Source organism: Pelophylax lessonae (genome assembly GCF_965119305.1).
Source record: "Pelophylax lessonae genome assembly, chromosome: 3".
NCBI classification, from domain to species: domain Eukaryota; kingdom Metazoa; phylum Chordata; class Amphibia; order Anura; family Ranidae; genus Pelophylax; species Pelophylax lessonae.
The window spans coordinates 306570313-306596466 of NC_138770.1; the positions used below are offsets into that span (position 1 = coordinate 306570313).

A 26154-nucleotide genomic window follows, 5' to 3' on the forward strand; every position below is an offset into this window, starting at 1 on the left:
GAAATCTCGATAAAGCATCAGCTATCACATTACTTTTTCCTCTTACATACTTTGCTTTCACCCACAAATTAAGGCACAAACATTTATAAACCAAATATCTTAACAGACGAATCACCGGTTTGGACTTGGATGTTAGACAATTCACTGCATATACCACTCCCTGGTTGTCAGTAGAGCATAGAATCCTTTTGTTCCTAAAATAAGGACCCCACAGCTCTACAGCAACAATTATCGGAAATAGTTCCAATAAAACTATATTATTAACTAAACCGTTCTTAAACCATTCTAATGGCCATCTAGCTGCACACCAATGCGTTCTCCATATTGTACCAAAACCAACAGATCCTGCAGCATCAGAATATAAACTAAAATTCTGATTGATGATAAATTCATCCTGCCACGCTGATCTTCCATTGAATTCTCTCAAAAATTTTTGCCAAACTAAGAGGTCCTCTTTCAATTCTGCTGTAACCCTAATATGCGCGTATGGGTTTGTAAGACCTGCAATCGCTAAGTACATCCTGCGAGAGAAAATACGCCCCATTGGGAGTACCCTCGTTGCAAATGCCAAAAAACCCAACAGCTGCTGCATGTTCTTTACAGTAACCTTTTTAAGCCCAATTACCTTTGCAATTGTACTGCAAATGCTTTCAATTTTTTCTTGAGGTAATCTATATTCCATATTTGCTGAATCTATTGTTATCCCTAGGAATTCAATGCAGGTGGTAGGATATACTGTTTTATCTTCTGCCAATGGGATGCCAAATTTCCTGCACACTTCAAAGAACTTTTCAAGCAAAACTACACACTCTTGAGAGTCTGGACTTCCTATAAATAGGTAATCGTCTAAATAATGCACTAGATTACTCGATCTTGCCTCCTTTGCCACTACCCACTCCACAAATGACGAAAAACTCTCAAAGTATGCGCATGAAATAGAGCATCCCATTGGTAAACATTTGTCAAAAAAGTACATACCTTCAAATTGGAAACCCAATGAGTTAAAACTCTCTGGATTAATTGGCAGCAATCTAAATGCTGATTTTATGTCGGCCTTTGCCATCAAAGCCGCCTGACCTATTTTTTGCAATTTACTAATCGCTTCCTCAAAAGAAGTATATGTAACAGAACACAGGTCTTCACTAAATTGATCATTCAGGGAACATTTTTTTGGGTAGGATAGATGATGTATTAATCTATAACTTCCTAACTCCTTCTTAGGTATGATTTCAAGTGGTGACAAGCGAAAATTTGGAAAAGGAGGAAAACTGAATGGACCTGCTATTCTTCCTTCTTGTAACTCTTTAATTAATTTGTTTCTAACAATATCCGAAAATTCATTTACCGATTTTAAATTCTGCACCCAACTACAGCCTAAACCTTCAAAAACTGGCAAGTTAAAACCAGACATAAAGCCTTGTCTAATTAGCTGTGCTGTCACTTGGTCTGGATAACTGCACAGCCATGGCTCCATGTTTTCCAATTTCACTGGCGTTTTGGCTTTTTTGAAAACTATCCCTTCCAGATTGCTGAGACAATTTTTTGAAGCATTTGCTTATTGGGTGAGGTCCAGTGCAAAAAGCACACTCATGCCGAAATTTACAAGAATTCGGCCACCTGCATTGCACGTCATTAAATGCAAAGCAAATACCTTTCTTGTAGCCCCCGTCCTGGTTACTCACCACTGTACTGTTCAAGCGGGGCAAATTAGGTCTCTGGGGAACAAATAGGTTCAGCCAGAGCCCAACATCCTTACTACCCCAAGCCATACTTGCATGTACTGCCATTTTTTGCCTGAACACCTCATCATAGAAAAACCAACCTAGTCCTCCAAAATTTCTATAGGCTTCCAGTATTATCTCTATGTGCTGGAATAAACCTGTACTAAGCTCAGGAAACTTTTCACATAGAATGCTGGACAATGTTACAAAGGCTTGAAGCCAATTATTGAAGGACCTAGGTACCGGCTTCTTTTTATCTTCTTCATTTTTTTCCTTTAAATAATATTCCTTTTGACTAGGAAGTAAGGAAAATAATTCTATATACTCTCTCCGCCAGATCTTTTCCTTTGTGCCCATGGGCACATGAAAACCAAGCGGCGACAGTATACAAGGCATCACCTCTTTATATGATTTTTCAATCTCTGGTGAAGGGTCTCTACCCGCCTCTTTACTCACACACCAATTCGCTGGTGCTTCCATTGGCAGCTTTAATTTATTACCATTCCTATGTGTTGCCCTATTCTCACCCCCCATACTGAGGCAAAATCATCATTCCTATCAGTTGTGGGGGCTGCTGACAATTTATTCACAAGCTGCAACAAAGTTGCTGACAATGAGGACAACACACCTAGCTGCCCACACTCACCACTATTTAGCCTTTCTTGGTCTTCAATTACTTCAGCCTCATTAACTGAAGCCACACCTCTTCTGCCAGGACCTGTGTTAACACCCACAGCGTCCCGCCTTGCATAATCTAGGTCTTCTCTTCTCCTTTGGTGTTCAGGCAGGTTTACTTCTGTCCCCGCCTCCCAGCGGGACCTATATATCTTCTGCTCTGCCCCTTTACTCTTCTCACAGCCTCTTTTCTTCTTGTCTTCCAACTCCTCCCTCCTTTCTTCCGCTTTGCTTCACACTGGCCGTGGGCTATATGGCTTCTTCATTCCTCTTCCTCTGCGCTCCGTCCTTCTGCCTCGCCCAGCTCCACTCCTCCCTCCACCTTGCTGCTCCTTAGTCACCTCCTCAATATCTTCCCTCACAGACTCTGCACCGCTGCCTGCTTCTTCAATACAGCCTTCCACCGCTTGAGGTGACATACCGCTCACTCCAGCTATCTCACCAGTCTCTTCATGCCGCGCAGGCAGGCTCAAACAATGCCGAATCCACGCCTCTCCACCTTCAGCTTCAGCCCTTTCTATCAGATGTCTGAGCAGAGTCTTCATCCTGAGGTAAACCGCCGACTGCCACAGAAAATAACTCTTGTCTGAGCTCTGCAGCTTCTCCTGCGGCGTCTGGCGCCAGTTTTCAGTCAGCACCTAATATTTATAGACCCCAGTGGGCTTCCAGAAGCTTCTAGTAGCCTCCAAAGTTCCCACCTATCAGGTACCACCTTTATGTAACCACGCCCTCACCTGCAGGGGGAACCTAGAAACCTCCCGCTGCGGTAATCCCATGAGGAAAAGGGGGGTCCTTGAAACCCATTCCCCTTTTCCCAACATTCTCCACCAGGGGCAGAAGAGAGGAACTCCTCATCCAGACCAGATTGTTATGAGTGACATAAAAAGAAAATATATATATAGTGTGATACTGCCTATGATGAAGTATCACATAAAACGTGCACACATTATCACCCAAAAATTGTGAATAGTGGAATGTGGAACATTCACAAAGGTGCACTGACCAGGGAGAGATAAAGTGACCAAACAAGCCCGTCACCAGGTATAGAGATTAAATATGCATTTACCAGAAAACAAAATAAAAAACAACCAAAATGATAATTGTCCTGAAAAGATGCTAAAATCCACCAGTAACGTATGGGTCCCGTCACCAAAGGGAAAATCCTGATATAGTATACGCTTACCAGATAGCGTGGGCCTATGATACTGTACAGCATATAGGCTAAGCAGCCATTATATAAATATCCATATAGGCTGAGCAGGTATTATATGAATATCCTCCACATGTAAAAGGATAAGATCCATAAAGGGGTGATCAACTAGATAAAGTGGTGTTCCATCACCATATAAAGTATAGTCTTAAACACTCTTACCAAAAATTGTGGACCCGTAATACTATACAGTAGACAGGTCAACAGAGCATAGCAGGAAAGATGTATATGGATTCTTCTTTAAACCAGCTGTTCACAGGAGAAATATTGAAAATCTCACAGGCACAAGTGGATTTGGAAAGATGAACTCCACGTTTAATGACCATGTAAGCAAGCCCAACGAAAGCACATAGTGTAAAACTGCTATATTATGTTTAATTCAAAAAGGACGTACTTACAGACATCCACAAGTAATACAGCATAATAGGTTCAAATTAGGCCAATATGATGTATCCTGAGATGTTTCGCTTCACCAAGCATTATCAAAAGATTCAGCCATTCACTGAAATAATGGCATACCCATACTGTTCCTTTCCAGCTCCGTGCCACGTCCCTGACTTCCACGCACATGCGTGGGAGTGACATCTTTGCAGCTCGGCCATTCAAGTGTCTGCAGCCTGTAAAAACCGGATAAAAGACCAAGTGAAGATGGAAGCCATGTTAGCGGTGACAGCTTGCTGCTGAAGGGCTTCATTTCAAGGTAAGTCTTTCATAATGTGCTAATATGCGATGTCTACCAGCACATCGGGGCTTTACTTTGCAGGAAGAGTTTTTTTTTTATCCTGAACTTTACTACAACTTTAAACTAAAAACCAAAAATGAAATATTTTGCAGTTTCCTAATGCCCCCCTTGAGGACATTGAGGACTGCTGAATAACACACTTTTGGGTACCCCTGGGTTACCGTTAGCAACTCTGGTATTCACAAGTTAACACTTTACTTCATGGCTCAGTCAATGAACAGTCCAGGGGTTTGTGGTTGATTTTGGTGTTTTATTTTAAATAGGGATGGGAGAAGGGAATAGTGGGATACTCCAGATTAACTATTCACAAGATATGAGGACTCCTATCTGATGATGCAGCCAGGCTTCTGATTTCACCCTGACACTAGATGAATTTGGACTAAGTCTCTATCCAGAAGACTTGATGAACTAATTATTTTCAGGATACTCTCCTAGTATCCCCTTTCACTTGACACACTGACACTTGTCCTCTGACTATCCTTGACAGGATCCTGTATACTCACGATACTGTTTTTCAAGGGTCTCCAGTGTTTCTCCCCCTCTAGTCAGTTCTCCTGGACCTCTGGGTTCAGTTCCGTTCCTTTTGCGACCTGCGACCACCTGCAACCACGTGCCATTACTACAGATGAGGAGGCAGTCGCCACCCTCCCTCCGGGACTCTGCTCACCAGCCAAAGACTCTGCAGCACATGTGCTCTTGGCTTTTATACAGTATCCCATAATGCACCAAGACAGCTGGTCTCTGCCAATCACCGGGACCATATCAAAGCCTGTACACCCACTGGTTAGGTTTCCTCCCACTGTCCAACATTCCTCCCTATTGGACCAATGTGAAACACTATCTAGACCCAATGAATCACACACTGAGCACACTGAGCAGACCTAACTCACATATCCTGCTCTCTGGTAGGCAGAAAGCAATATAGATTTGCCTGCTGCTCCTCTGATAGGCAGACAGAGCCAAAAACTATACTCTATCACAAGCACCTACCTAGGAGGGTGCTACACCAATCAAATAGTGATGTAATGGGCATGTGATGTATGCATTTGTTTTTTTTTAGGCTTTTTTCCCCTCTATTTCACCTGGTGATGCAGCCAGTAACATACTTCTGTCTGGGAGTGTCTCCATTTTGGAGGAAGTAGTAAAGCTGACACCTTTGGACAGCAACATTGCCAGTCTGGGGGACAGGTAATGTTAGACTAGCAGATTTAGATGGATTTGACCAACAAATTAAAGAAGAACTATAAGTAAAACTTTTTTTAAAAATGTTGGATAGAGTAAGGGAGGGTTATAACGCCTGTCAGATTTTTTTTAGCCATCTCTGTGCCATTGAGGAGATTACCCCCCACTTCCTGTCCCATAGCCAAACAGGAAGTGAGAGGAATTCCCTACAAATTAATGGAATTCCTTGGGGACCCCCAGATCACCAGAACTAGTGTCCCCATTAGAAGAATTCTCCTCTTACGTTTTTAGAGAAAACACAAAATTTGGGATTTTCTTTTAATTTCACTTTCAATGATAACGGTAAAGAGGACAAATAATGAGCGTGATTCTCCCTAACGGGGGCACAGACAGCAATAAAAACTGGAAGGTGTTCTAGTCCCTCTCCACTCTATCCAAAACTAAAAAAAAAATGTTTTTCCTTTAGTTATACTGTTTTAATTATTTCAGCTTCAAGTAATGGCAGAAATGTATAATGCAGCTATAACACCGGAATCAGAACTACAGGCACAAAGTAAACTAAATAAGTACAATTTTAAAAGCCTGAAGTGATTTTAAAGAATAAAATATAGAGAAGGGATGAGCATGAGTGTCCCTTGGCAGGTAGGGTTCAAGCAAGGATAGGCGAACCTGGCGGAAAGCACACAAATCCTGAACTTCGCACCGAGCCCCATTGAATTCTATTATGGGCAAGTCTAATTTTTCTGGCCATTTTCAGGGCTACACATCTATTGAAGAAAAAAGAGTATAGAGAACTGGGTACTGCCATGAGGAACATGTACCACTGCCAAAATGTTTTTAAATTTAAAAAATACCTTTCAGAGGGACGAGGTTCTTTTCATGTGACTTTAAAGGCAAAATTGAAAACACGCAAATCCTTTAAATAGCATGCATTGGGGATGTCTTAAAGTGGTACATATTGTTATAGAACAGCACAATGAAGTCCTTTTAAAGTGACATTTGATAAATGGTGAGGAGTTCCCCTTAATATGCTAACCAGATTCATATCTAGGCATGCAGCAAAAGAAAAGCTAAGAGTGTGCAACCCCCCTTTCTGTACCATACCAGGCACATGCCTTTCAACATTGAGGGGGTACCCTACAAAAGGATCAGGTTGTTTTGTCTCTTACTACTCCCCCCTCCCTCTCCACAATGCACCTTGTCCCAATGTTAGGATGTTGAGGGCTATGGACCTGTCCCCCTGCTTGCTCCCCAAAAAGGGTTTCGAGGGACTTATAAAAGAGTTTTGATGCCCCCCCCCCCCATATAATAAGAGGGGCCACAGATTTTCACCTCCATCCAGGGGAATGAGTTCCCCATATTACATTTGTACCCCTTTTTACCCATTCCCAGAAATAGTTAAATGTAAAAAAAAAATCCACCAATACTATAAAAAAAGCCCTTAACTGCAATTGAAAAACATACAATAAAAACCCCCAAAGTGTCCCTCATGTAAATCCAGCATAAAACACATGGAAGTCCGGCAATATAAATCCATTGTCAATCATGACATTCAGTGATGTAAATCCTTGTCAATCACGAGAACCCAACAAAGTCAACCTATCACACTCCTGCTGCTAAATGACAGATCACTAGAGCTGCGCTAATGTCAACCCAGGGCAGAAGTGACATTATTGACCACATAGGGTAGTGACCATATTTAATCAATGAAATTGCCCAGGATCACCAACTGTTTACATTTCAGAAAACCTGAATTCTGGAGGGAGATCTAGACATTTTGGGCTAGTTTGGGCAGTTTGGCTCAAATCTAATTCTTAATGAGCATGCAGACATATGAGTTTTATTTAACATTTTCCATTTATTTGATCTAATGGACAATGGTCGACGTTTGTTATTAATAAGAAAAAAGAAATGTAAAAACTTGTGGAGCAAAAAAAGAATATTTACTGACACTGCACCTCACTCAATACTATTGTGATGAGTAAGAGCAGAGTGTATATAGGCAATGATTTTATTGTGTTCATATTATAACAAGACAAGCACAACTATTATACAGCTAAAGATAAAGCTGCCCCTCTGGGGCATGCCAAAATTGCCACATTGTCAGTCACAGCTTGTGCAATTCTATATGTTTGAATGTGTGTCTATAATCTGGTACACTGATAATCTTACCAGCTGTACTATCAAAGTCCATTTGTTGTGCCACATGCAATATAGAAAAAATAGTCAAATAACTGGACTGGACTTTACCATCAAATATCCCTTTGCCCATACACTGAATATTTCCGACTGTGTACAGGCACTTTTAAGTTAAGAAATGTATTACTGTGAAACAATGCGGAAAAATTGTTGCCCACTCACTGGTATTTTTTTCTGTTATCAGTAACATTCATGTGACACCAGCATAGAACATGAAAGAGAATGCGAACATCACAAACCTTGCCTAACCCGTTTTATGGCAAGTACAAGGAAACAGCCTGATGCTATCATGTTATAATTGTGCCAACCTAAATCCTGTATTGCATCGTACATATTATAAAATGAACAAGCAGATACAGGAACCTGCAGGTACAGACAGTCTGATGCTTTAAGCCTTTCCTGAATGGATTTTGGTGGAATGAACATGCAGGAGGACACAGCATAGGATAGGGGGGTCTAAAAAGCAGGAGACTCTGAGAGAATACCAGCCAATAGCACTTGCCTGACTTGCCGGGCTGGAAATGTGCCAAGCTGTTTTCAATAATGGTTCTATTGTCTGGTGAATAGTATTGATCCCCTGACAGGTTCAACAACATTCCCAGTTTCATTATGGCAAACAGAAAGACAAGCTTTTCAAATGACGAAAAATAAAATATAAATTGCTGGGAATGTAATGCATCACATATTAGCACATGAAATAGTGTGCATTAATGCACATGAGTTGACACTGCAGATGAACTTAAGTGTAAGTTCTAAATGCACCTTGGCTGTTCTGGCATTTGAACAGATGCTCATGCATTTACCCGTTCGACAGGATCAGAATATCATATATAATAGCGATAATACTCTCCACCAAATCAAATTGAAATTTTTTTTTTTTGCTTTGATACATGCCCCCAGGGAAGTGGCCGGCCCAACCCCACATGCCATTTGTTTGATAGTGCCTACCAAATTAGCATTGAAAATGGGCAATACTGTTTTTTTAATATCTATTTTTCCTCTCTGGAATACACCCAAGCCATGGACTTCTTCAGTCGAGTCATACCAGTTATGGACTTCACCCATAAGTACTTTACTGCTGTTAGAGTTAGTTAGGGAAAGGACTTTTTTTCCATATTATGTATGCCATGCTGAACTTTTAGTAAAGCTGTATAACCACACAAAGCCTGGTCTATAGTTACTCAAGGGGTGCATGTGGGTCCTGGTACATCTCTCTAAGAAACCTGGGTCTGAACTTAGTATATTGGGAACTGTGAGGCATCACTGCAACAAAAGGTTAACTTACAAACAAGTTGCTATGCGTAACTAAAGGTTAAACTGCAACCAGTCCTTGGCCTTGAGTTAAGTGCCCTAAGGCCACTGTGGGATGTATCGGGAATTCACTCTATCCCACGCCAGACTGCAGCTCCTTAGCTGGCATGCATTCCACCGCTCCCAGAAGTGACGTCCAATGGTTATCCACAGAAGCTGGAAGCGGCAACTCTATCTCTATGCATTTCGCCAATATCGCTTAGTCACAGAGCTTAAGCGAATTCTACTTAAAATTATTAACAAGTCCCCCTTGAATCAAGGGTGACATACCACATAAAGTGTCTAATGATAAAGTGTAAAGTGACCAATACGCTACCACACTAAAACTAAAAAGATATGGTAAAAAACAGTGTGCGAATCAAAAATGCGAATCAAGCAGATAACCTTTAAATGAGACAGCTGCCAATCCTTAATGTGTCTCCACATATAACTGACTGATAAATCAAATAAATGGATAGGCGCTATTAAAAAGGTTATCACAAGTAGTAAATTACTTTGCAATCAAAATAATAAAAAATATTAATTAAAATAGTTTATGTTGCAATCAAAAAATATCTTATATTTTTATTATTTTGATTGCAACGTAATTTACTATTTGTGATAACCTTTTTAATAGCGCCTATCCATTTATTTTATTTATCATACCACATAAAGTGCCAGCGACAAAGGGGGATGGGAAGGGAGCTTGCCAGGCAGCTGTCAGTCAACAGTGAATGACCCTGGACGGAACCCCTTTTATATAGGGTACAGAACCCTCTGGAAACTCACGTGTATCACTTGCTTCTGGCCAAACATACATGTGCCATGTCCTCTGCCTTCTTTACCACTTAACGACTGCCTACCGGCAGGCAGCCGCCCCTGGGCAAAGCGACGTAGGTCTACGCCGCTCGCTGTCAGGAGGCTAGGGGGCTTGTCAGCGGGGAAGCCGATGCACCGCCTGACACCCGCGATCGTTCCCCGCTCAGAGAGAAGGACGGTCGGCTGTTGTAAACACAGCTGACCGTTCTTCTCCCTGGGATGATCACAGAGCTTATGTGATCCTTCTATATAGGATCACATGTCTCGATGGTCATTTCAGAAGCCACGCCCCCCAACAGTTAGAATCACTCCCCTAGGCTCACATTTAACCCCTTGATAACCCATAGTGTTAACCCCTTCCGTGCCAGTGTCATTATTACAGTAACAGTGCATATTTTTAGCACTGATTACTGTAGTAATGTCACTGGTCCCCCCCAAAAGTGTCAAAAATGTCAGTCAGAGGTCCGATCTGTCCGCCGCAATGTTGCAGTCCCACAAAAAACTGCAGATTGCTGCCATTACTAGTAAAAAAAAAATAAAAATTACATAAATCTTTCCCGTAATTAGTAGATACGAAAACATTTTGGCAAACCAATCAAAATATGCTTATTGCTATTTTTTTTTACCAAAAATATGTAGCAGAAAACAAATTGGCTTAAAATGTTAAAAAAAAAAAAAATTTATTATTTTTTTTTTTTTTTTGAGAATGTCATATAGCAAATGTGAAAAATATTGTTTTTTTTTTTTTTTCAAAATTGTCGCTATTTTTTTGTTTGTAGCGCAAAAAATAAAAATCGCACAGGTGATCAAAAAAGGACATAAATTTTGCTTGGGTACGGCGTTGCATGACCGCGCAATTGTCCGTTAAAATAACGCAGTGCCGAATCGCAAAATAGGGCCTGGTCATTAAGGGGGCAAATCCTTCCGGTCTTAAAATGGTTAAAGGGGCCTTGACCCATAATTTTACCTCACGAAAAACACACACATTTTCATTTTTTTTTAATTTTCTTTTTTAAAAATTATTAGACATCCTCCGTCCCATGTGTGTGGGCCCCAAATTTGTGCCCACTTTCATGGGTATGGATACATGGATCTAGATACCATCACTATTTTTTTCTGTTTTGGACTATCACTCTATATCAGTGATGGCGAACCTTGGCACCCCAGATGTTATGGAACTACATTTCCCATGATGCTCATGCACTCTGCAGTGTAGTTGAGCATCATGGGAAATGTAGTTCCAAAACATCTGGGGTGCCAAGGTTCGCCATCACTGCTCTATATACTGGACTACTACTCACAAATTGAATCTACTGATATAGATATTTGTGTTATAATATGTTTTATATGTTTAGTATTCACATTTATTCATACCGGTAATTGAGATATTATTTTGGCACATAAACCTCTGGCACATGTGTGTTTATAAGAAAACATTAGTTGTTAAATGTGTATTTTTAGCACAATGTATATAATTGTGTGGAGTATGATTTCAAATTATTTTTTAACATGCTCACATGACTAGTGAGGAATCGAGGATCACTGAGCATTAATAATATTGTGTAACAGTGCTTACTTTCATTTTTTTTTTTTTCATTTATTTATTTATTTGATGTTATCTAACATTAAAAAGTCATGATATCACAGTGGTATGTTGTTCATCAGAATACAGTGACAGATATTACATAAGGTTTATAAGCTAACTACACTCAAAACTAATAAGTCAGTTTAACATGGCCGTTGACAAGTTGTGGCTTTCATCCTACATTTCTCAGAAACTCCACTGACAATATAACTTCACCAGAATCCCCAGTTATGCACAATAGTCTCCAGCATGACAATTCCAAATTATGGGCCATGTCTCCTGATAGGAATTACAATTGCTATCCTGTCTTCTACAGAATGTGTATTTTCTCTACATGATCATGAACTGAGAAAAACACCTTCAAAAACCAAACATGTACCATGTGTAGAACTTTGAACACTTCATACTGTATTTTGCTGCACCAGTTAGTGCTATGAAATTATCTTTACTGACTTATTTCAAAGACAGGTGTAATTAGATAACTTTGTTCATCTAGTTTACTAGATATGATAAAATATTTTTTATTATTACTAAGCTAATAGTTGCTGCATGCTGCATGGTTTGACAAAGCTGATTACAAGAAAGGAATAAAAAAAATGCAAGTAAACCAAGACGTTGTATACTTACTGTGATGATGTCAATTTTAAAAAACTAGTGCTTGGCACAAGATGTGTTCCAAAGTAACGTTAATTTACATCTGATCCGATGCAAAGGAGGTAAAGTAGAACTATATGCAAAACTTTTTTTTTTTTTTTTTGATAGAGCGAGAGAGTGTTATAACCCCATTCAGATTTTTTTTCACTATCTGTGTCCCATTGCAGCATGGCACGAGTCCTGCAGGAATGCTTTGGAACAGCGTTCCTGTACTTTTTCCACAGCAGGAACGGCGTTCCTGTTAGCAGCCACTTCTTGCAGGACTGACTGTCACTGACCTTTGTATACGAGCTGTCTGTGGCATCTGTGTGTGTGAAGAACAGAGCCGCTCAGCCGCCACTGGAGGAAGCAGAGCCAATGCTTCCTGTATAGTCACAGGCAGAGTGATACCAAATGTACTCCACCTCCGCCTGTGACAGGAGCAATACAGGAAGCATCGGCTCTGCTCTCTACTGCAGCTGTATGCTTCCTCCAGCGCCGTCCCTGTCACAGATTTACACTGATGCATGGGGATGGACAGTGGGTAGGGAACTGTCCAGCAGTACCCACCAGCAGTAACAGCCAGCAGTACCCACCAGCAGTACCCACCAGCAGTACCAACCAGCAGTACCCAGCCAGTAGAACCAACCAGCAGTACCAGCCAGCAGTACCCACCAGCAGTAACAGCCAGCAGTACTAGCCAGCAGTACACACCAGCAGTACTCACCAGCAGAGCCAGCCAGCAGTACTAGCCAGCAGTACTAGCCAACAGTACCCGCCAGCAGTACTCGCCAGCAATACCCGCCAGCAGTACAAGCCAGAAGTACTCACCAACAGTACCAGTCAGCAGTACCCACCAGCAGTACCCACAAGCAGTACCAGCAAGCAGTACCCAATGACAGTACCAGCCAGCAGTACCCGCCAGCATTACCAGCCAGCAGTACCAGCCAGCAGTACCCACCAGCAGTACCAGCCAGCAGTATGCACCAGCAGTACCTGACAGCAGTACCCACCTGACTGTCACTGGCCTTTGTATGCGAGCTGTCTGTGGCATCTGTGTGTGTGAGAAGAACAGAGCTGCTCAGCCGGCACTAAAGGAAGATGCTTCCTGTATAGTGCCATCTCCTGTCACAAGCGGGGTGATATCAAATATATACAACTTCAGCCTGTGACAGGAGTGATACAGGAAGCATCTGCTCTGCTCTCTACTGCAGCCGCATGCTTCCTCCAGCACCGGCTCCTGTCACAGATTTACACTGATGCTTGGGGATGGACGGTGGGTCGTGAACTGTCCAGCAGTATCCACCAGTGGTACCAGCCAGCAGTACCCAGCCAGCAGTACCCACCAGCAGTACCAGCTAGCAGTACTCACCAGCAGTACCAGCCAGCTGCACCCGCCAGCAGTACCAGCCAGCACTACTCGCCAGCAGTACCCACCAGCAGTACCAGCCAGCAGTACTAGCCAGCAGTGCCAGCCAGCAGTACCCACCAGCAGTACAAGCCAGCAGTACCTATCAACAGTACCAGCAAACAGTACCAGCCAACAGTACCAGTCAGCAGTCTCCCTCAGCTGTACCCACCAGCAGTACCAGCCAGCAGTACCCACCAGCAGTACTCACCAGAAGTACCCGCCAGCAGTACCCACCAGCAGTACCAGCCATCAGTACTCGCCAGCATTACTCACCAGCAGTACCAGGAAGCAGTACCCACTGACAGTACCAGCCAGCAGTACCCACCGGCAGTAACCACCACCAGTACCAGTCAGCAGTACCAGCCAGCTGTACCCACCAGCAGTACCAGTCAGCAGTACCCACCAACATTACCAGCCAGCAGTACCCACCAGCAGTACCCACCAGATGCACCTGCTAGCAGTACCAGCCAGCAGTATCCACCAGCAGTACCTGCCAGCAGTACCAGCCAGCAGTACCTGCTAGTAGTACCAGCCTGCAGTACCCTCCAGTAGTACCCACCAACAGTACCAGCCAGCAGTACCCACCAGCAGTACCCACCAACTGTACCCACTATCAGTACCAGCCAGCAGTACCCACCAACATTACCAGCCAGCATTTCCCTACCAGATGCACCTGCCAGCAGTACCAGCCAGCAGTACCCACCAGCTGTACCTGCCAGCAGTACCAGCCAGCAGTACCTGCTAGTAGTACCAGCCAGCAGTACCCTCAAGTAGTACCCACCAACAGTACCAGCCAGCAGTACCCACCAACTGTACCCACTATCAGTACCAGGCAGTAGTACCCACCAGCAGTACTCACCAGGAGTACCAATCAGAAGTACCAGCCAGAAGTTCCAGCCAGCAGTACCCTCCAGTAGTACCCCCCAACAGTACCAGCCAGCAGTACCCACCAACTGTACCCACTATCAGTACCAGCCAGCAGTACCCACCAACATTACCAGCCAGCAGTACCCACCAACTGTACCCACTATCAGTACCAGCCAGCAGTACCCACCAACATTACCAGCCAGCAGTACCCACCGGATGCACCTGTCATCAGTACCCGCCAGCAGTACCTGCCAGCAGTACCAGCCAGCAGTACCTGCTAGTAGTACCAGCCAGCAGTACCCACCAACAGTACCAACCAGCAGTACCCACCAGCAGTACCCACCAACTGTACCCACTATCAGTACCAGCCAGCAGTACCAGCCAGTAGTACCCACCAGCAGTACTCACCAGGAGTACCAATCAGAAGTACCAGCCAGCAGTACCAGCCAACATTACCCACCAACAGTACCAGTCAGCAGTACCAGCCAGCAGTACCCACCAACAGTACCAGTCAGCAGTACCTGCCAGAAGCACCTGCCAGCAGTACACACCAGCAGTACCAGCCAGCAGTACCCACCAGCAGCACCTGCCAGCAGTACCAACCAGTAGTACCCCCCCCCCCCGCCAGCAGTACCATCCAGCAGTACCCACCAGCAGTACCCTCCAGCAGCACCTTCTAGCAGTACCAGCCAGCAGTACCCCCCCCCAGCAGTACCCCCCAGCAGTACCCATCAGCAATACCAGCCCTGGAGGACAGCCAGAAGCAGCCATCAGCCATACCCGCCTGGCGGACAGCAGCAGCCAGCAATACCTGCAGGAATCCTGAGGAAGAAGTGAAGATTGAGGTCCGCTGAGTTGCATCTGTCAGGGCGGATCGGAACAGAGGGCCCATAGAGTAGAGCGGGCTGTGTTTGTGTCTGCTCTGCATATGCTGGATGGACAAGGACCTGTTATCTGCCTGCTTCGCTCATTGTGGCCTGGGACCTGTGGCTCCTCAAAAGGTTTGGCACCCCTGCTGTAAGGGCATGAGTCCTGGATGGAGAGGTGCGCTGTAGCAGCCTCCCCCTTTAGTTTTACTGTGGTGTGTGGCGGAGGAAAGGAGTCCTGGAGGGAGAGGTGTGCAGTACTGTAGCAGGAGACCAATGGGTAAATCACAAAGATCTCCCATGAAATTGATAAAAGTGTTAAGAACGCTGCCACTGTCGTGACTGGCCTTAACACTTTCATCACTATGGTTGGCAGGTCCCACTATTCTTCCCTACTTCCTCTGCCCTGAGAGCATGGCATCAATACTAGGCTTTATTACTGCGTAAACTGGCACTAATACTAGGCTTTATTACTGCGTAAACTGGCACCAATACTAGGAGCTATTACTGCATAAACTGACACCATTACTAGGGGTTACTACTGTGTAAACTGGCACCAATACTAGGGGTTATTACTGCGTAAACTGTTTGCTGAGATTGCTTTCAACTATAAAGAAAAGCTTTTAAGAGTTTTCCTCTTTCTCAGGCCTGAAACAATACCTAAGGATAAAAGGAAAACTCTTGAAAGCTTGTTCTTTTAAGTGTTAGGTTAGTACAATAAAAAGGTATCATTGCATACTGCATTACTCTATTCTTTTGTAACCTTATTTATATATATACCGGTATACTCATTTAGTTTTTTGGCAGTGGTAGGATATAGTGGAGAAACTTATGAGTCCCCCCCCCCCAGTTTTGACTGCGGTATCTTATGTGACCCCCCCACATATTTTTTTCCTAGAGTCGCTGCTGACCTGCCTATATTTCACTATTTAGTGAGAAAGTTCTTTGTGGCCACTAAAGCACATTTAGTGAAAAGTGGGATGATCGTTGAGGCCTAGGTAAGACAGACCAGGCTCAGAATCCAAAAACAAAGAAGTCAAGCATGTTGTAATAGAGTAAGGGTGCACAGACAAGATTTTAAATCTTTTGTCTCCATGTGCTAAAAATACTTTATCAGATAATTCATGTACAATTCAGTACATACAGGTAAACACAGTCCAAGGCAGGTTGGCAGGTCTCACTATTATTCCCTACCTCCAACGTGCTGAGAGCATGGCATCAATACTAGGCTTTATTACTGCGTAAATTGGAAACAATACTAGGCTTTTTTACTGCGTAAACTTGGATCAATACTAGGCTTTATTACTGCATGAACTGGCACCAATACTAGGCTTTATTACTGCATACCTGGCACCAATACTAGGCTTTATTACTGCGTAAACTGGCACCAATACTAGGCTTTATTACTGCGTAAACTGGCATCAATACTAGGCTTTATTACTGCATGAACTGGCACTAATACAAGGGGTTATTACTGTGTAAACTGGCACAAATACTAGGGGTTATTACTGCGTAAACTAGCACCAATAGTAGACTTTATTACTGAGTGAACTGGCACCAATACTAGGCTTTATTACTGTGTAAACTCGCATCAATACTAGGCTTTATTACTGCGTAAACTGGCACCAATACTAGCGGTTATTACTGCATAAGCTGGCACCAATACTAGGGGTTATTACTGCACAAACTGCCACCAATACTAGGCTTTATTTCTGCGTAAACTGGCAGCAATACTAGGCTTTATTACTGCGTAAACTAGCACCAATTCTAGGGGTTATTACTGCATAAACTGGCATCAATACTAGGGGTTATTACTGTGTAAACGGGTACCAATACTAGGCTTTATTACTGCGTAAACTGGAACCAATACCAGCACAGCTCCCAATATCTGCTCAGGATAAAGACGCAGCCACAGTAGGCTGTCAGTAGTCCTCCTTTAACTTCCCCCAGAATGATTCACAGCAGCTCCATGCAGCTCGCTGCGGGGGAAGTGACGCCATGGGTCAAAGTGCAGCGGGAGCCACACGGAGCTGCTCTGTGAAGTGCAAGGTACAGGCAGCCTACTACATTACACACACGCAGGTCAACTCGATTTTGGTATCTGATTCTATATTTATATGGTTAGCACCTCCTACTACACCCATCATTTCTTCCTCCTTTAGGTTTAGACATTAATGGCTGTGCGTTGAGTCATTTTGAGGGGACAGCAAATTTACACTGTTATACATGCTGTACACTCACTACATTACATTGTAGCAAAGTGTAATTTCTTTAGTGTTGTCACATGAAAAGATATAATAAAATATTTACAAAAATGTGAGGAGTGTAGTCACTTTGTGAGAAACTATACATCTGTTCTATATATATATTTGTTTAATGCATGTGAATTTTGGAGGTGTCCTCGTAAACTGGCACTTTACAATAAATGTTGAACTTTATTTGTTTAAAGGGGGGGGGGGGTCTTGGGTGAGTTCCCACACTTTTTTTCCTAGGACTTGGCCCCTGCATTGCAGAGATTTCCCTTCACTTCCTGTCTCATAGCCAAACAGGAAGTGAAATAAAATTCCTCCGAATTAAGGGAATTCTTTGGGGACCCCCAGGTCACCATAACTAGTGTCCCTATTTAAATATTTCCCCTCTTTTACTTTTCTGGGGACAACCCAAAATTTGGGATTTTCTATTACTTTTACTTTCAATCTTAATGGTAAACAGGACAAATAGAGGGGGTGGATCTGCTTAACGGGGGCACAGACAGCAATAAAAGCTGACAAGTGTTCTAATCCATCTCCACTCTATCCAAAACTAAAAAAAGTTTTGCCTTTAGATATACTTTAACCACTTGCCGACCGCCGCGCTGGGCTACGTCGCTCACCCAGGAGCCTGTAGGGGTGAGCGCGCGCCGCCAGAGGCACGCTCCCGCCCCCACTCGTTCACAGGGATCCCCGCGCGTTTGACCGGCGGCTCCGATGTCCGCCGGCCACTCGCAATCTCCCGCAGGAGAGGGAGAAAGGCAGACGGCTGATGTAAACACAGCCGTCTGTCATTCTCCCTGATGTAAGTGCAGAGACTATACGATCCTGCTATGTAGGATCGTATGCCTCTGTGGTTACATCACAAGCCACGCCCCCCCCACAGTTAGAATCACGCCCCTAGGGATACATTTAACCCACTGATCACCAATAAAGTTAACCCCTTCCCTGCCAGTGTCATTTTTACAGTAACAGTGAATATTTATAGCACTGATTACTGTAGTAATGTCACTGGTACTCCCAAAAGTGTCAAAAATGTCAGTCAGAGGTCCGATCTGTCTGCCGCAATGTCGCAGTCCCGCAAAAAAAATCGCAGATCGCCACCATTACTAGTTAAAAAAAACCAATAAAAATTACATAAATCTTTCCTGTAGTTATTAAACGCAATAACTTTTGTGCAAACCAATCAAAATACGCTTATTGCAATTTTTTTTACCAAAAATATGTAGCAGAAAACAAATTGGCCTAAAATGTTAAATAATTTTGATTTTAACATTTTTTTTTTTTGAGAATTTCATATAAAAAAAATGTGAAAAATATTGTTATTTTTTCAAAATTGTCGCTCTTTTTTTGTTTATAGCACAAAAAATAAAAATCGCACATGTTATCAAATACCACCAAAAGTAAGCTCTGTTTGTGGGAAAAAAAGGGTGTCAATTTCATTTGGGTACAGCGTTGCACGCCCGCGTAATTGTCCGTTAAAATTACACAGTGCCGAATCGCAAAATAGGGCCTGGTGTTTGAGCAGCCAAATCCTCCGGGGCTTAAGTGGTTAAGAGCTGCACATCTACAAATATTCTCATACAAGAGATCCTTTCCATCTTAATTTCTATAACACAATGATGATTTTATCTTAATGCTATGTGCGTTTTACATCTTATTTCTACATATTTATTAAGTAAATAGTAGCTAATAATTTACAGACTTACAATTGTTTGTTATAATATCTTGTTGCTAAAATGTCTCTACGTCTCTTGCTTTCAGAATGAGTACGCAGAACAGAAAAGTCAGAGTAAAATTAGATTTCCTGATCTTCACCCTTGTTCCGGGTCAGTTACTCAAACTATTGAAGCCACAGGATAAGCCTGATAGCCAGTTAACTAGTAGAAGCAAAGATTAACAAACTCCATTTCTTTCTTTTTTTTTTTTTACCGGTTTCTTTTCATAAATATATATTTTTATGTATAAAAAACATATACAAAGCAATTATAAGGTCCACTTCAAATGTCTTTTTTAACAAGTTTACCCCTATAGGGGTGCCCAACACGGCCAGTGTAAAAACATATTCTAATACTCTTCTAGGAATCAGTCTCTCTATGAAAACAAATCAATACAACTTTGACAGCATTTTAAAAAAGCACAGATATATGGTCTTTACTTTATGCTTTGGTAAAAAGAAAAATGGAGCTGGTATTATTGCGTGGGAAACATTAAACAAATTCTAGCTGTGCCTGCAACTCTGGAAGAAAATGAAGATTATATTTATCAGTGGCAACAATGGTAAGTATAATACAAGTATCTAAAGAAGACACTGTTAGGATACATGTATCTCTTTTTTAGATCCTTAAAAGCCATATAAAATTATCACAAAATGTATGTTTTTATATTTCTTTATATTTCGTACATCATACTTATAATGTGAAAATACAGAATCCTGGTTGAATTTTATGAAAAATAACCCTGATCATGGTGATCCTTTATCTCTGAAGTAGCAGTGTTTCGTCAGATAGTAGGGGAATCAAAAAGATTTACATGCACAGTGACAAGGTTCCCCTTATGTTAAAGCACTTCCTTTATAGCATAGAAGAATGCATGTTCGGAGAGGAGGGTCGTATAAAACTTGTTTTAAGTTTTGTACTTAAGTCTTTATTCTAATTATGTCTCCAATGTAAAAACGTACCGAATCTAATAGGAACGACAACAATAGTAATAATAATTAATAATAAGTATTCCATTATCACATTAAAAGCAGAAAAACCCACTCCTTCTGTATGGTAAACACAGGTGTGGTCTTTTTTCACAGCATTTACATGTGTATAGATCTTCAAATTATATGCATTGCCAGGAATCATTTCTTATAAAAGAGAAGCAGAATTTACTGGAAGCCAACCACGTAATGATTATTGTATCTATTATTTGTGCACCTCTTGCATTGTAAGTTTGTACTGTAAGGGTCCTTTTCTTTTCTGTATCTGTTTTCTCTAGAAACTGTAAAAATGGGTATTATGCGATTAGTTATTCAGCCAGTCCCTGCTGAGCCAGACAAATTTTTATCCATCTGTACCCCACTTAACTTGCATCCTTTCATTATTTCATGCACAGCATTTTCTAAATAAAGGATAATAATAATAATATGAGGGATGATATGGGGGTACTTTGGGTATTACCCAAAACCTCTGCTAAAGGATGAAGAGGTTTCTCAATTACATTGAAAATATTGAAATGATCTTTTTTTTAGACCTGTTACATGGAAAAAGTGGTGAGGCATTGTAGCTGCTAAGAAAGAAGAAATGCCTTCCTTTTTTAGTAAATCAGTGTTTGAAAGCAGAAAAAATAAACTGAAAATGAACCATATTAATATAATTTATGTTCTTGGACAGCTTTACAATAATAGTAAGAAACATCCCCAATTTAATAGCAAAAATGATGGAAAGTGGACCTTTAAGGTACCAGCAAACATACATGTATTCACATATACAGTATAATTTAAGAACTGCATTTTGGTTTGAAAATTCTATTGTCTTCACATCTCCTATGTCAATATATCAATGCTTTACCTGGATTATATATTTTCTTCTTCGGGAGATAAATAGGAAGTTATAGATCTACAAAAGCATAACAATATTATCAGAAAACTGCACACATAAGGCAAGAGTTTACAACTAATTAATATCCATAATAAGAGGTCTACATCTATAATTTAATTACACTGGCTCATTTTGTCATAGAGGTATACTGTAGTTCTTTATTTATAGATCTGGTTTGCCACTTTGTTATTGCTATTAATAAATACTGAGAGAAATATTGATGTTACATCTTTGGACTTTTATGTCTGTATATAAAATATGAGGGCTCTGTATGGTCTACCTTATACATGTATGTGACGTACAATATACTTACCGTATATGAATTATTGAGATTGACCCCAGATACTCTTATTCTACCGGCACCCACCCTTCCCCCCACATATTGAGTGATAATGGACTGGGTGCCTAGGGGGTGGAGTGTATGAATCAAATTGTAAGTGTAGACATAATTAACTAGATGTGCATACTATTGCATAACGTATGCACTTTTTTGAATATACCATTAAGATTTTGTAGATCTATCAACTCCTATTTATTTTATAAAGAAGCAGATGTATAATTTAGGAGACTGGTTCAGAAGTGGTCTCACCCCTCTGCAGATATCAGCTTGGAGATGTGAGGGTAATTGAAATTTCAATCCAACAAGAAGTTCTTAGATACATAAGCCATGTAGGGGGTTTTGGGACCCTAGGAGGTCAATATGTTTCTAGAGTTTTTGAATAATAATAATAAGAGATTAGTTGTATAATAGCACCTAATTTCATTTAGTAGGTTTTTAAGGCATATCAAGATGAAACACATATTTGTATGTGTATTACAGTCAAGTTTTTCTATAATTGCTTTCATTTTAGTGTCATTTGTCACAGCAATGGGTGGGTTAATGGAAAATGTGCTGACTAGCAGGCAGGGTGTTTGGAAGCTGTAAAAATGGGATGGATAGTGAGAAGTACCTGTGTCTCCTCCCTTCATACAAAGTAAGAGGAATCAGTGAGGAAGAGACAGTAGCAGAGAGACACCTGTTCTCGTGAAGTGAAGGACTCTATTTTAGCATGATGTTCTGATAATAAGGAAGCAAGAGAACTACAAAGAAAAAATGGGCAAACAAATCCTGTGGATTTATGTTATCTGCTGTTTCTTGGCTTTGGGTGGTAAGGAATTTATCACATTTATCTTTGTTTGAGTTTTTTTTTTTTTTTTAACACAAAATTACTAATTGTTATTGAAGTTAATTATCATAGTAAACATTTGAATAATGTCATCAGCTTGTAATTATACTATCTTTAAAAAAAAAATTATATTTCTTCCGTCACATAATTAAATGGCATATATAGCCCAAAATAGTTTTGGAAAGAGCAGGGAAGGATGAGAGGCTCTGTTAGGTTTGCTTGCTGTCTGACCCCTCTAGGTTCATCTACTTGTTTTCTTCTTGGTGACAAGTATTCCCTGAACAGAAAGTAGGAGAAAACTCCTTAACTGGAACACCGTCAGCAATAAAAACCTGACAGAGGTTCCTACTCTTCCCTGTTCTATCCAAAGTTATTAAAAACAAGTTTATGCTGACATTCTGCTTTAACCTTTCTTCTCAAGTAGTATACAAGGTGACAACCAATTTTGCAAACTTTCATTACACTTTTTTTCATGATTAAATCACAAGACAGAACCTGGAAAATCTAAAGAGCTGGTCATTTTTTTAACTGATTTGCTGTTGGTCCCTACTGACACAGCTGTTAACTGACACCTCGCTGCTCTGCTATATTTTGGGTTCAAGCTTATTAAAAGTATCAAGGGAAGATTGCATGTGCAAGCAGAATCCTAATACTTAATGGTGCTCCTAGGTCCAACTTAAAACAGGAATGAGTGGGTTGCCTATGCATTAGCGCTGTGCAAACTGTTGGCGCTAAATAATCCTGACTAATAAAAATTTGCATTCATATTTGTGCTGTGGAGCAAGACATTTAGAATGTGGAGATTTAAATGATTGTCAGTTGAATTTGGCCAGATTGCTTTTTTTTTTTTTTTCCATAAGTGATTGTTAATATATTTAGTGATTACAGATAGAAATGTGCTCAGATGTTTAAAGTGAACAAGGGCTAGGCTAAAAATGAGTACTTAGGTTGGGCCTTTGGTAAGCTAGGCATGTGGTTGATTTACTAAAGGAGACTGTTTACATAACAAATTAAATTGAATTTATTCACACATGTAACAAAAGAGGATCCTGTTTTTTTTTCCTTATTTTCTTTGTACATTATTCCATTGTAAAATTCAAATGAAACAGTCTGTAGATAGTAAATCAAACACCATTGCCTTTGTATTTGTTTTGTGTTCTTGAAGGCTTTCATTATACATATTTATTACAGTCTGGTACACACGGGTCGAATATCAGCTGGTATTGGCGTTTGGCTGAGAGCACAGACCAGTATGTTCTGGTGGGGGGGGGGGGAGTCCACCTGTCAGCACACAATAGCTCAGTGGGAGATCCCTGTACTAACATTGCATAGTTAGTACAGTGAGCTCCTCCCGGGCTGCCAAGTTTTTTTTTGTTCAGCCAGCTGGGTTGAACAAAAATAAATGTCAGTGTGTTCCAGGCTTACCTCTAGAATCAACAGAGTGTAATGAGTAAAACAGCCCAATCTCATTCTTATTACTAACCATTTTTTACCTATCATGCTAAACCCGTTAGGTTATACATCAACCTTTGTACTGTTTACAATGCACATACTGTCTACATTCTTAACAGGTGTTTAGCTATTATAGCATCCTCATGTACTAAGCTAACGGGCCAGATTTTCTTGACTTACCACACCCAGGGCATGGCAGCACACCTTCTATTGTGTCTCCGAAGGCGAAGTCTATCAGTGAATACAGTTTAAATAAGCAGTTGTGTCACCGGAGTCTGTCTGTGATCGCAGCTTAACTAAGCAAGTAGATAATTCATGAAATAATATGTACAGTAATATTGTGCAAAAAAATGAATATTGCTGCCTGTACCTGATTGTTGGAACAAGTGTTGTGTAAACTGTCCTGGGTGACTCTACTAAAATGAATTCACAATGCAGGGCCAATTGTATGTTTCACTTTATGTTCGAGCAGTGCATTAAGCTAATTTTACACTTTAGAATAGTTTTAAAATGGAACAAGTACCCATACGGCTTTCCATGTAAAATATAAAGCAATTTGCTTTGAAACGTCTTTGGCTATAATCAGGTTGTATCTGATGTTGTAAAGGATGTTAACAAGCACTTTATACTAATGGAAATGCTCATTGTTGTGTAGGGATACTGATAGCAAAGGAAAGTATAAAGTACTACCCTTGCACAGCTGTCACTATTGGATGACACACTAGATCTCAGAGATGATCTCACATTGTCTAGGGTGGGGTATACTCCTTGATATCTGCGTGGATATCTAGTGCAGATGGAAGTTGTGCTCACCTTATACTTTGCTTAACTGTCTGCAGACTGAACCTGAATCTGCTCAGTAATCGCCCTGCCTATGGGTACCTGTACCTTCTACGTAAAAACAGTGTATTTTAGGGCTAGACTGGCCATGTATGTGCCAAGTTTTCAGAAGATTCAGAAAAAAATATTACAAAACTTTGATGAACATTAAGGAAGTAATAATAGGATTCCTTATAACCAACAGAAGTTAGATACTTTTCAAAAAAGTTTTATCCACTTGTTGCAAAATCATTCGCTGTACATGATAATTATTAGAAATTGTCATTATAATGAGAGAATAAAGGGCAATTATAGTGCAATCATTTAAATTAAAATTACAGTGGAATGCAAATTGACTGAAGCAATGGTGTTGATTTACTAAGACTGAAGAGTGCAAAATCTGGTGCAGCTCTGCATAGAATTCAATTAGCTTCCATGTTTTTTTTGTCAAAGTTTAATTAAAAAAAAGCTGAAGTTAAGCCCCGTACACACAAACCGATTGTCGGCCGAACGATCGGCCGTCTTTTGTCCGGTGCTGTCGTGTTTGTTGAAAAGTGCTCACGAATTTTGTCGGCCAACAACAACCAACTTCAGAAGTGATGTCATGTGATGGTTAACTTTCCGTGTGTTTTTTCTTTTCTGAGCATGCCCAGTCTTGCTCATCTGGCTTTTGTCGGCCGAAATCTGTACTGACTGACGAACAATCGGCCGTTCTGGTGACGGCCAACAAAAATGTTATAGCATGCAGACCAGATTTTGTTCGGCCGAAAAGTCGCAGTCGGTTGTCGGAAGCATCATACTAACAAGCCGACAATCGGCCGGTCGGACGTTGGCCGAACATTTACGGCCGACAATCGGTACGTGTGTACGGGGCTTTAGAAGCTGATTGGCTACCATGCACAGCTGCACCAAATTTTGCACACTCTCCAGTTTTAGTAAATCAACCCCAGTGACACGTTATCCTAACAAAAAAATGATAAGGAAAAAAAAAAAGTTTTATTTTGTTTGTGAGCAATCATTCTGATAACAATTGTCATCAATTTTTGTAAAATCTTCTCTAAAATCAGTCCATTCAAGACCAGCTTAAAGCTAATTAGTAACAATCTCTAAATGAAAAACAGATAAAGAAAGTACATACAGAAAATATACTTGTGCCAGATGTAGGAAATGAATTCAGGCTATTTTCATAGGTTTACTTTAATCTCTCACTCATGAATTGACTTTGCTGTTTAAACAAAGTGTAGCATGTGGTGTACAGTGGAAATTATAGGGCATTACACACAGTTAGGTTTCCTCGACATGTGGAAAAGATTAAAAAATATATATTTGGAACTCAGTTTTTGCACTTTTTTTTGTTTAATGCAAGCAAAAGCAGAATGTAGGTTAGGATAGTGTAGTTACTATGCGGTTGCACTCATCGCAGAAGGGCACTGGGACCTGTGACAATGCATGCGGTTGTTGCTTGCTGTAAAAATCACTCTCACCTCAGAGAATAATGAACTGCACAGTGATTGATTAGAGAACTTTCAGTGCACCAGCCCTAAAACAATCCCAAGAAAGTCTCCCTTTTAACTTCTCAGGAGTTTCAACTTCACATTAATTAACATACATTCATATCAGTTTACGCACTTATTTTCATGTACAGTGCAGATGTGTTGCATTTAGAAGCTCAAAATAATTA

General features: G+C 41.0%; 1 protein-coding gene across 1 annotated transcript in view; it reads left to right on the forward strand.

Annotated features, from left to right (window-relative positions):
* The window catches only part of LOC309550509 (uncharacterized protein), a gene marked incomplete at its 5' end in the record, with an annotated part of 187921 nt that overhangs the window by 11149 nt on the left and 150618 nt on the right, over window positions 1-26154 (forward strand). The window contains 2 exons of the mRNA XM_082250873.1: window positions 5409-5536; window positions 19214-19278. Of these exons, the coding sequence (XP_082106999.1) occupies window positions 5409-5536; window positions 19214-19278 (193 nt within the window). The remainder of the gene's footprint in view (window positions 1-5408; window positions 5537-19213; window positions 19279-26154) is intronic.